Here is a 12829-nt window from a genome sequence, read left to right as displayed (position 1 = left end):
TGGGCTAATGGCAAGATTCTTGGTAGTGTAGATGAACAGAGAGATCTCGGCATCCAGGTACATAAATCCCTGAAAGTTGCCACCCAGGTTAATAGGGCTGTTAAGAAGGCATATGGTGTGCTAGCCTTTATAAGCAGGGGGATTGAGTTTCGGAACCACAAGGTCATGGGCTAGGGGCCACGACTAGGGGCTTTTCACAGTAACTTCATTTGAAGCCTACTCATGACAATAAGCGATTTTCATTTCATTTCATTTTCATGCTGCAGCTGTACATAACTCTGGTGCGGCCGCACCTGGAGTACTGCGTGCAGTTCTGGTCACCACATTATAGGAAAGATGTGGAAGCTTTGGAAAGGGTTCAGAGGAGATTTACTAGGATGTTGCCTGGTATGGAGGGAAGGTCTTACGAGGAAAGGCTCAGGGAATTGAGGTTGTTTTCGTTAGAGAGGAGAAGGCTGAGAGGTGACTTAATAGAGACATATAAGATAGTCAGAGGGTTAGATAGGGTGGACAGTGAGAGTCTTTTTCCTCGGATGGTGATGACCAACACGAGGGGACATAGCTTTAAATTGAGGGGTGATAGATATAGGACAGATATCAGAGGCAGTTTCTTTACTCAGAGAGTAGTCGGGGTGTGGAACGCCCTGCCTGCAACAGTAGTAGACTCGCCAACTTTAAGGGCATTTAAGTGGTCACTGGATAGACATATGGATGAAAATGGAATAGTGTAGGTCAGATAGGCTTCAGATGGTTTCACAGGTCGGCGCAACATCGAGGGCCAAAGGGGCCGTACTGCGCTGTAGTGTTCTATGTTCTATGGAACCAGTATAATGCCGTTCCATTCAGCAGGAGAGTGGTAGAGAGGATTTGAGGATTTGCAGGAGGCAGCTTGGGAAGAAAGAGGAGGAACAGTTTACCTTTGTCACAGTCACATAAGATGTCATTTGTGACTTTGATAAGAGCTCTTTTAGTACTGTGGGCAGGGCAGGAACCTAGTTGGAAGAGGGCACGGGAGGCAAAAAAAAGAGACAGCTTGCCCTCTGGTCCTAGACTCTCCCACAAAGGGAAACAACTTTTCAGCATCTACCCTGTCAAGCCACCTGAGAATCTTGTGTCTCAATAAGGCCGCCTCTGATTCTTCTAAACTCCAATACGTGCAGGCTCAACCTACTCAATTTCTCCTCATAAGGAAATTCCTCCATACCTCAAGATCAAACTAGTTAACCTGGAATGGATCACCTCCAATGCCAACATATTTTGCCTTAGATAAGGGGACCAAAATTGTTTGCAGTATTCCAGGTGTGGTCTAACTTGCATTTATACTCTATTTTTATACTCTATTCTCTTTGAAATAAAGGCCAGCCTTCCATTTGCCTTCCCTATTACCTTGTTTAAAATTTTTCCGCAACCTTCGGGTATTTCGGCCATGATGTGGAGAATTGCAAATGTTGCGCCATGGTTCAAAAAAGAATGTAAGGATACCCCCAGTAATTAACGACCAGTCCGTTTAACCGCTGTGGAGGGCAAGCTTCTCAAAATAATTATTTGGGATAGAATTAGTAGTCACATGCAATATTGTAGGTTAATTAGAAAGAGCCAACATGGATTTCTAAAGAGAAAATCATGGGCATGATTTTCCCACTGCATTGTGCCTGGCGCTGATCCCGCTAAGTCGGGTGAATAGTGGGAGAGGCCAAAAACGGGACTTGTGCCCGGCACTAAATAGCTTGCCATTCTCCGGCCGCTACCGATGGCGTGATCAGGATCTTGCCGAGGAAGGGTGAGAATCTGATTAAACCTAATTTGCATTCATTTTTTCCCATTAGGGAGACAATGGGCGCGAGCTACTGGCCTCGTCGCACCCAACTCATTGACGCAACGAGGCAGTGCCTCTTGCGAGATTTACGACTCTTATTATGCCTCAAGAGATCTAACAAGATCTCAATGGGCTAGATCCAGATTTTCATATTGAAGTGGGCAGTTACCCAAGATGCAGGATTGTAATGCCTCGCCTCGGGGGTCCTGCCATGGTGCAATTTAGCAATGGTTTACGCAATCATGGACCAGGCGCAACTGCAGTTTGGGGGAGGGGTGGATATCACAGGTGATCGGAGGCCCCCGGGTGCTCAAACTCTGGGCAGGGTGGTACCTTGGTACCCCTGATGCACTTGCAATGTCACCCTGGCACTACCAGAGTGCCCAGGTGACGCTGGCAGAGTGCATGTGCCAGGGAACGGACCCGGGAGTGCCACTGCCATTATGAGGTGGGGTGCGACCTTCCTGCACAGGTGAGCTGAGCTCGTTAGTGCAGGAATGAGTCTGTGCGACCTTGACGGGGCATTCTTCGCTGAAAAAGAAGAAGAATCCCATTTAATAGCAGGGTTGTTCTCGGCATTCTGTTTTTCCCTCCATTAAATCGCGCCCCAAGTGTTGACGCCAGGACTGAATTGCATGCAGTTGGCACTCACATTGGGGCCATTATTCGGGAAGCAATTCAGGACATGCTAATGGGCCAGCACTCTGCTGCCGCGAATTCCGAGCAATTCTCGGCCCAGTGGTGTTCTAACTGCTGGGGCAGGAGTAAGCGCCAAATAGCCTGCCAGCTGGAGCTGTTTTTAAGCTCTCAATTTACAACACACTCACTGCAGCCACCAAGGTGGCTCAGAGATGACCTGCCCCAAGATGACCTGCAGAGCAGAGCACTCTTCCCCATGGTGGGCCGGAGACTCAAACCTGCCCTCCTGAACACTGCCTAGGAGATAGTGGTCGAGACAGTCAGAGCTGCCAATCTCACCAGGTGATCCGGAGGGGTGGGGATCACTAATGAGTCCTCTGCCCTGAGAGGGGCAGAGAACCGGCGAGGGTTCCAAAGGCTGGTGCGGGTGTCCTCTGGTTGGGGTGAGCTCTGCTGATCCCCTGCTTCCTCTGCAATGGTACATCGCTTATGAGGAGTGCCGACACCTGGTAGGCTCCTGATTGAGCTTGACCCTTGATGATACAGCTGGGGTATGAGGGTGTCGAAAGGGATGGCTCCCAGATGACCAGAGGCCTTTTGAGTTATTATGAATGAAGCAGCCCTCACTGCAGCTCAGGAGTGTGAACAGCCAGGAGCCTGTAGCACCAAAGGGGTGTATTTAAAATACAGATCACAGCAATGGCAGTCTGAGCCAAGCAACCCCGATCCCAAGGGGAACACCCCATTTCCACAGACTTGGCATCATGTCAATACCCGTTATTGTCCCAGCCCAGGCAGCCATCCCCCAGCAAGTCCGACAGTTTTCAATGGTTTTTCAATGTTTTGTTAGCCTCCCACACCCCCTGTGCAACCATGGCGCCAAGTCCATGTTTGCCAATGCTTGCAGTAATTCACTCCTGAGAGACCTCCTCCTGAGAGGAATGGAACATTGCAGAAGGAGGAGCATAGTGTGTGCAACCCACTAATCAAATTTAAATGCATGCAAATGTTGGTTTTGCATGCTGTCGCCAGCGCAGGGCACAAACCTCATTATCCCCACCAGCGAGGGAGCAGAGCATGGCGCCCGAATCGGCGCAGGGCACGGACCTTGACTTTGGCCAAACGCCTGATCAAGTTGCCGTTTGCAGCATCGCGAGGCGGAGAAGTTCGGCCACTGTTTCACTGTCTAACTAAGGAAATGTAGTGAAGATATGGTGCTATTCAGGAAAGCCAGGTACTAGCATTGAAGAGTTTCATTGCAGTAAACGTTTCAGACAAATAATTTGGGAGGAGTGTGGAGGACAGTTTAGACTCTCCTGAGTACATATATTTTCAAAAAAACTTTTATGTAACCTGCTACTCATATATGCAGTCAACCATAAACAATGGAAAATGAAGTATACCCTATTCCACTTTAAACTCTTTTTTTTATCAAACAGAAAACACATTATGCAGTGGTGACCATGTCTCTTGGCACAGTCCCTTGGACAACAGTGAATCCAGAATCCAACACATGCTGCTGACAGAGGACCCACAGCTGCAACCTGTGCATACCCCCTTTGGAACAGTTGCATTTCTCCAGGTACTGGCTCAACCAAATAATTTGTTCCAGTATTGACCACGAAGAGCATTCTGCAGTTCACAATAGTAATGTTGTCAGAAAAATCACAAAGAATCTTTTATCCTCCTATCCTTGTCCCATCTCAACTTCTGTGGAGTTATAATACTTGAACTTTTTTTGAATTTTAAGTTAATGTTCATGCTTCAGTCGAATGTCTGTATGAAACCAATTGTGCCAAAATATGTGTGACCTTTTTAAAATTTGAGAAAGTTGGAAAAGCTGCCAACTTGCATTTCTGAGATCACTGGAATTTCTATCTTTTTTTTCCTTTGTGTTCCATGCTCGACTTAACATAAACTTTCAGAGTAAATAATCTAGCTATTGAATTACAATAAAATAGTTATCAGATCACAAGCTGATGTTTTCCAAAACATCCCACAAAAATATTGATCTTCGTTCTAAGTGACTTTCATTGAGGTGACTAATATTTTCAATTATAGAATCCTAGATGATTATTTTGCTTTATTGGCCGCTTTGATTTTTCTTTTAAATTCCCATGGTTTTGTTGTCAATTTTAATTGCTTTAATGTATTCTACTCCACACTCAGGCAGCCGAAAGACAATAACTTAGGTTAATGTATTGTCTTTAATATAGATAATGACCCATGGTGATTTGTGAGGTGGGCTGTTGGGAATAAGTCAATGGAATAATGAAGTGGAGCCAATATATGATAGAGATGACCAAATATTTTGACCAAAATGGGAGATTCTGAATTAACTTCTCAAGGTAGAGAGGGAGTTTTGGAGTAGGGCCAAAGTGACAGAAAGCTTTCTCACTAATGATGGAGTAAAGGGAAAAGAAGACAATAATGGGAAAGAGTTGAGTACCAATGGGGCTATAACACTTGATGTGATTGCCAATTTCATGGAATGTGGGCAATCCTGGCACGGCCAACATTTCTTGCCATTCTCTTTTTTAAAAAAAAAATCTAGTGTACCCAATTAATTTTTCCAATTAAGGGGCAATTTAGCATGGCCAATCCACCTACCCTGCACATCTTTGGGTTGTGGGGGCGAAACCCACGCAAACACGGGGAGAATGTCCAAACTCCACACGGATAGTGACCCAGAGCCGGGATTGAACCTGGGACGTAGGCGCCGTGAGGCAGCAGTGCTACCCACTGTGCCTCCGTACTACCCCCGCCATTTCTTCTTGAACTGAATGACTTGCTAAGCTATTTCAGAGGGCAGTTAAGAGTCAACCATATTACTGTGCACCTGAAGTCACATGTATGCCAGACAGGTAAGGACGGCAGAATTTCTTCCCCAAAGGGCATTAATGAGCCAAATGGGTTCACACCATTAGTGGGAGACAAACTTTCAATTCTAGCTTTATTATTTGAATTTAAATTCCACCAGCTGCAATGATGGGATTTGAACCTGTGTCCCCAGAGCATCAGCCTAGACGTCTGGAATACCAATTCAGTGACATTTCCACGACACCACTTTCACCCCCTATTGGACGTATCACCCCCTATGAAAATGAGGATTTTACATTGATGAATTAAATGTATTTATATCAGAACAGTGATGATAGATTAAATGGACTCAGCAACTGAGCTTTGGACATGTTAACAGCAATGGCTGGGAGTTTGTAAAGAAGGATATTAGAAAGATTGAAGTGATGAAAGGATGAATAAAGGTTTTGGTAGGGTTGAGGTACTCTGGACAGAAAACCTAGTTTGAAGTAAGTGACTGAGCTGGAGTTAGGCTAAAACTGTGCTTGTGAATGTCATGGGCAATTCATTTTACTTGATTTTTAACTTTTGTTTATTTATCACATGGAGAGCACCTGATCTTTGCCGTGACTGAACTGGAATTTGTCACGTAGAGAATGTAGGACATAAAAAATTGTGCACCCTTGCTGCCTAGTTTTATGCTTTGAATTTTGGCAATGCTAACATAATCAGGAGGCACTTGGCTAGTCCTCAGCACTGTGAATGCGATTGTGTACTCTCTGGCTTTTAAAACTGCTCTCTCACACTGGGGTGACTGAAAACTTGGTCAACAAAGTATATTTTTAAGGAGCCTTTTAAAAGAGGAAAGAAGGTAGATTGACAAATAGACTTAGGGAGGAAATCCCTGAGCCTAATACTAGGCAACCGGAGGCACGATAGCCAATGGAGGATTGAAAACTGGGGATACACAAGAGATCAGAATTGCAGGAGCACAGAGTTCTTGTTGTCTTGTAGGCCTGGAGGAGGTTATAGAGATGGAGTGAGGTGTGGGGTGGAGGGGAGAACGGGGAGGTGGCGAGATCATGGAGGGATTTGAAAACAAGGATGAGAATTTTACAATGAAGGCACTGCCAGAACTGGAGCCAATGCGTATTAAGGAGTGTAGGAGTAATATTCTGAGTTAGGGTACAAACAGCAGCGTTTTGAATGAGTTTAAGTTTATGGAAGTTAGTAGTTGGAAGACGAACCAGGAAAGCATTAAAATAGTTTAGGTCTAAGGGGCGGCACAGTGGTTAGCACAGCTGCCTCACGGCACCGAGAACCCGGGTTTGATCCCGGCCCCAGGTCACTGTCCATGTGGAGTTTGCACATTCTCGCCGTGTCTGCGTGGATCTCACCCTCACAACCCAAAGATGTGCAGAGTAAGTGGATTGGCCACGCTAAATTGCCCCTTAATTGGAAAACAAAATAAGTGGGTACCCTAAATTTCTAAAAAATAAAAGAATAGTTAAGTCTCGAGGTAACAAAGGTATGGATGAGGTTTCAGCAGCAGATGAACTGAGGCAAATGAGGAAAAATAGGACGTTATGGAAGTAGCAGTAGGTAGCCTTGGTGATGGAGCGGATGTGGTCAGAAATTGATCTCGGGGAGGCTTTTGACAGGGTGGAGTGGAGCTACCTGTGGGAAGTGCTGAGGAGGTTTGGGTTTGGTGAGGGATTCATCAGCTGGGTGAGGTTGCTGTATAGCTCCCCGGTAGCGAGTGTGGTGACGAATGGGAGGAGGTCAGAGGACTTTCGGCTTTCCCGGGGGACGAGGCAGGGGTGCCCCTTGTTTTCCTCATTTGCCTCAGTTCATCTGCTGCTGAAATCTCATCCATACCGTTGTTACCTCGAGACTTAACTATTCTTTTATTTTTTTAGAAATTTAGGGTACCCACTTATTTATGTTGAAGGTACTTGGGGAGTTTGGGGATTTTTCGGGCTATAAGCTCAAAGTGGGGAAGAGTGAGCTGTTTGTGCTGCACCTCGGGGACCAGGAGAGGGAGATAGGAGAGCTCCCGTTGAAGAGGGCGGGGAGAAGCTTTAGATATCTTGGGGCCCAGATAGCTAGGAGCTGGGGGGCCCTGCACAGGATAAACTTTTCAAGGCTGGTGGAACAGATGGAGGAGGAGTTCAGGAGGTGGGACGCGCTGCCACTCTTTTTGGCAGGTAGGGTCCAGTCGGTTAAGATGACGGTGCTCCCGAGGTTTTTGTTTCTTTTCCAGTGCCTCCCCATTTTGATTCAGAAGGCTTTTTTTAAGAGTATTTTGGGGTTCGTGTGGGCGCGGAAGACCCCGAGAGTGAGGAGGGTATTCCTGGAGGGAGGAAGGGAGGTAGGTGGCTTGGCATTGCCCAACTTGTGTGGGTATTACTGGGCTGCGAACGTGGCAATGATTCGTAGGTGGGTGATGGAGGGGGAGGGTGCCGTATGGAAGAGGTTGGAGGTGGCGTCCTGTGTGGGTACGAGTTTGGAGGCATTAGTGACGGTCCCACCCCCCCCGGCAAGGTACTCTACGAGTCCGGTAGTGGTGGCGTCCCTCAAAATTTGGGGGCAGTGGAGGCGGCATAGGGGGGAAATGAAGGCCTCAGTGTGGGCCCCGATACGGGGCAATCACCGGTTTGCACCAGGGAGAATAGATGGTGGGTTTTTGAGTTGGCATAGGGCAGGCATCAGGCGGATGGGGGACCTTTTCCTCGATGGGAAGTTTGCGACTTTAGAGGAGTTGGAGGGGAAGTGGGGCCTCCCCCCTGGGAATGTTTTCAGGTATATGCAGATTAGGGTGTTTGTTAAGCGGCAGGTGGCGGAGTTCCTGCTGCTGCCGTCAAGTGGGGTGCAGGACAGGGTGCTCTCAGGGACGTGGGTCGATGAGGGTAGGATCTCGGCAATTTATCAGATGATGCAGGAAGAGGAGGCCTCAGTGGAAGAGCTGAAAGTGAAGTGGGAGGAGGGGCTAGGGGAAGAGATCGGCGATGGGACGTGGGCGGACGCCCTGGGGAGGGTGAACTCGTCCTCTTCTTGCGCACGGCTCAGATTAATTCAGCTGAAGGTGCTGCATAGGGCACACATGACTGGGGCCAGGATGAGCCGGTTCTTTGGGGGAGAGGACAGATGTGGGAGGTGTTTGGGAGGTGTTCGGGAGGCCCGGCGAACCACACCCACATGTTCTGAGCATGTCCGGCGTTGGAGGGGTTTTGGAAGGGGGTGGCGGGGACTTTGTCCAAGGTGGTCGGTTCCAGGGTGGAACCGGGCTGGGGGCTCGCGATCTTTGGGGTAGCATCGGTGCCGGGAGTGCAGGAGGCGAGAGAGGCCGGTACTCTGGCCTTTGCGTCTCGGACGTGAAGCCCCCGAGCCCGGAGGCCTGGATCAATGACATGGCTGGCTTCATCAGGCTGGAGAAGGTTAAGTTTGCCCTGAGGGGGTCGGTACAAGGGTTCTTCCGGCGGTGGCAGCCCTTTCTCGATTTTCTGGCGGAGGGTTAGAGGGTGGTCAATCTCAGCAGCAACCTTGGGGAGGGGAGGGGGGAGGGGGAGGGGAGGAGGGGGGAGAGGGGGGAGGAGAGGGGGGAGGAGGGAGAGGGGGAGGGGGAGGAGGAGAGGGGGGAGGGGGAGGAGGGAGAGGGAGAGGGGGGAGGAGGGAGAGGGGGGAGGAGGGAGAGGGGAGGGGGGAGTGGAGGAGGAGGCGGCTAAGGGGGGTTGGGTTAGGGGTCTGTTAAGGGGGTTTGTTTTTGCAATGGTGTGTTTGCTATTTTCTTCTTTTTTGTATTGTTATTAAGTTATTATTTTATTGCTTTGTATTGGGGGGATTTCTCTTTCTGTTTGTTTGTACACCTTGTTTACTTTATTGTTGGGAGAAAATTTGTTGTTGAAAAATTTGAATAAAAATTATTTTAAAAAATAAATAAATTGATCTCTGGGCAAATTGGATGCCAAGGTTTGGTTGGGCCATAAACAGTGATCAGGGTGAGGGATGGAGTCGGTGACCAGGGAACAGAGTTCGTGTTGAACACAGAACATAGAACAGTACAGCACAGAACAGGCCCTTCGGCCCTCGATGTTGTGCCGAGCATTGTCCGAAACCAAGATCAAGCTATCCCACTCCCTGTCATTCTGGTGTGCTCCATGTGCCTATCCAATAACCGTTTGAAAGTTCCTAAAGTGTCCTATCACTGTCCTCTCTGGCCATTGGTTGCTGCCCAAATGATAAAATACTCCCCTAAAGTATCAAGTATTTCTGGAACCTACTAAAGTTTCTGGTCTATTTGACATTCCTATGCCCAGTTGTTAGGTTCCAAAGCTACTTGAAAATTTATCATTGACTTGAAATTGATGTGAACGACTGTTTGTGGCTGAGATTTAAGTGAGAACATTGTGAATTTATGGGATTAATTGTATTTTGGCTTATTAAATTCCGTAAGGTTTACTTTATGGGCTGTTTTTAGTTAAAGCAGCAATGCATAGCACCACAGAGTGGTGAGATGTGGATTTTCACCTCTGATCTTCCATTCCTGCAGAGAAGCAGATTTCAAAGAGAATGGGAGCCAGAATGTTTCTCTTATACATGCAGCTGTTCACAATTTTATGTTTATCTTTGAAGAAACCGACAAAGGTTAATTCCCAATTTCTCTTATTGGTCATCTTTCAGCAGTTGTCCTTTAAAATGCTGTTTGACACAGTAAGGGGGCTGCATTAAAAAAAAATGTACATATGAAGATAGAAACAGTATGAGCAAAAAAGGTTTTAAAAAACTGGATTAACCTGTGTTGAGCAAGAAATGATTATGGTGTAGGAGAAACTGGGCTAAGAACTTCTTAGCCACATCTGCTCTTGTAAGGATATTCTGAGTTGTGAAACTATCTTTTTTAATGCAACATTTTAATACCTAATAAATGTAATCGTTATTAGATAGCCAGATTTGATTACCTGTCTGAGTAAAATAATGTTTTCTCCAATCCCATTATGTCTCAATTGCATGCAAATTAACTCCTCCACTCTAGGTGCTCCATGAAGAGGTAGACTTATAAATGAATGAGATTTAGTATCTATCTCTTCTCCCTCCCCACTCCCAAAATTGAAAGAAAGGGTTTGGTTTGCTCATAGCCGAATTGTACAGAATTAATACTATGTAAATGATAACCTTGTCAGTGGCTCACATACCTCTCTGGACACAGGTCCAATTTGTAAAAGTACTGTGCACTGTAAATCTGAGTGCCATAGCAACATGTATTTTTAAAGCATTATGGGTTTTCTGTAGATATTGCAACAATCTACTGTAGTTTTAAATCTTCCTGAAGACAGGAGATATGTAGGAAGGAAAATGTATTAGATTTATTTTATTTATCTTATCTTATTCTGAAAATATATCATTTCATGAGCAATATTAAAAACTCGTTGTAATAACAAAACATGCTTTTAGTGAAATTGTATTCTGTGATGAAATTTTAAACAATGTTTTCAATTGCTTATGTTTGTTTTTGGCATGTCATTCATGGTCCATCTGGTAAATCAGTCATCTATGTATAAACTTAAGTCTACTCCAAGCTTAATCAATGATTTTAAAAACAATGAGCATTAAGGTGCAAGATATTGCATTTACGAACGTTTTTTAAATGGAAGACTTTTTGTTACCAGATAATTTTCTTTAAAAAGCCTTCAGTCCCAGGAATCCTTTTGGTTATTTTTGCTGAAGAAGCCAGTAAAGTTATTTTGAAGCAGGACATTGTTGGAGTTGAATTCATTAGTGAGATTTGAATGTATTTCTCTTTACTGCAGCCTTTCACTTTGAACTTTTAGATTTTAAAAAAAATTATATACCTAATGTTGCTAGAAATGGCAGATTTGATTTGGTTTAGATTGAGGTTGTGGTAAAATTCAAAATATCCTAATTCGTGGTTAGAAAAACTAATTTCAGTAAAGTTCTTGCTGATGTCCATTAATCTAGCACAGAATATTGACATTTTGGTAATTCTGATTTGAGAATGTGGTTTGATTTTGCCTTCTTTATATGCTCTTGTGCAATTAAATATTGCAAAATTGTACAAATTAACATTTTTAAATTTTCCAACCCTGATTAGATTGTTGGAGTTTGTACAGAAGAACTTCAAGCAGCGCAGCAGTGGAATGGCCAAGGAATTCTGGAGCTTCTCCGGACTGTTCCTGTGTAAGTAATTTGTAAGTCTTTCATCCACAATTTGCAAGATACTGAGAAAGGTGAAATTACTTATTGTTAGATTGTCTGGTTTATTGAGATGGGTAGATTTTTGGATACTTAAGAGAATCCAGGGATAGGGTGAGAAATGAAGTTGAGCTCGATGATCAGTCAGTGTCTTATTGAATGGCAGAGCCAGCTCAAAGGATTGCATGGCCTACTCTACTCCATTTTTTTCCCTTGCAAAGTATTTGGAAGACATATTTACATATTCTACCTATTTCATGTGAAAATGAATTTTGTTTTGGATTCTTATTTAAGCAAATTCTATAAACAAATTTGTGCATTTTCTTTGTTTTTTGGTTTCTACCTACAGCTCAGGACTGCCCACCATCTGGAAGAATGGGGTGGGTGAATAGAAGAATGAGTTTCATATAACGCTCTTTTTAAGAAACTTGTGAATTTTGATCAGATGATCTTCTCCCACTCAATTGTATATGAGGCCTCAACAATAACCTTAGTTTTTTTCAGATCATTTTTGTTTGTTGATGCACGCACAGACCTTTTTTTTGGTTCTTTTTGATCGACCGGTATTTCTGTGCTGTAAAATTAAGTTTTATACATCTGTATACAATTCTGGTAATTATGTTAACACTTTAAAATATAGTTTACAATGTAAAATTTTTGAATAATGTTACCTTAGAGCTGGTCTAGCTCAGTGGGCTGGACAGCTGGTTTGTGATGCAGAACAAGGCCAGTAGCGCGGGTTCAATTCCCGCACCAGCTGAGAATTCTGAATTCTCCCTCTGTGTACCCGACCAGGTGGCGGAATGTGGCAACTTGGGGCTTTTCGCAGTAACTTCATTGCAGTGTTAATATAAGCCTACTTGTGACAATAAAAATTATTATTATCATCATCTAGGATAATGCAAATTTTCCAATTATTGGTACCTCATTATTGACCCAGTGGGTGGGGCTATTACAATGGACTAATCTTTGCCATCATTCGATACCTGCTCCCAGATTCAGGATTTATGTGGAATATCAGGCATCCTTCCCAGTGACAAATCAATACTGTTAATTACTCCTTTGTATCCTGAATACAACTATTAGTTACAGATTTATGCAAGTTATATTTCTGGCATTGCCGTATCTTGACAGACAATTCAAAAATAATGTAATCAAGTGAGGTGATAATAATAGTTCATATCGTGTGAACCTCATGAAGGAGTTATGTTCTTAGATAATTATGCCCTGTTTAAAATGATCATCCTTTTGTTTAAATCTCTTTATGGTCTCAATCCTTTCTAGCCCTGTAACACCCGCAGCCGTACAATTCAACTTGTCTTTCTTTATCACCCTCTTCACCCCTTCCCTCGCTAGCTGCCCAGC

At 44.7% G+C, this 12829-nt stretch overlaps 1 protein-coding gene across 4 annotated transcripts in view; it reads left to right on the top strand.

The window, feature by feature from the left end:
* sufu (suppressor of fused homolog (Drosophila)) overlaps window positions 1-12829 on the top strand; it is a 157283-nt gene that overhangs the window by 81741 nt on the left and 62713 nt on the right. For all 4 annotated transcript variants that reach the window (XM_038821666.1, XM_038821665.1, XM_038821667.1 and 1 more), the window contains 2 exons: window positions 3895-4037; window positions 11364-11449. In XM_038821666.1, coding sequence (XP_038677594.1) covers window positions 3895-4037; window positions 11364-11449 — 229 coding nt within the window. The remainder of the gene's footprint in view (window positions 1-3894; window positions 4038-11363; window positions 11450-12829) is intronic.

The sequence above is a fragment of the Scyliorhinus canicula genome, chromosome 16 (genome assembly GCF_902713615.1).
Source record: "Scyliorhinus canicula chromosome 16, sScyCan1.1, whole genome shotgun sequence".
Lineage (NCBI taxonomy): Eukaryota > Metazoa > Chordata > Chondrichthyes > Carcharhiniformes > Scyliorhinidae > Scyliorhinus > Scyliorhinus canicula.
This window is presented reverse-complemented; position numbering and strand designations above follow the sequence as displayed.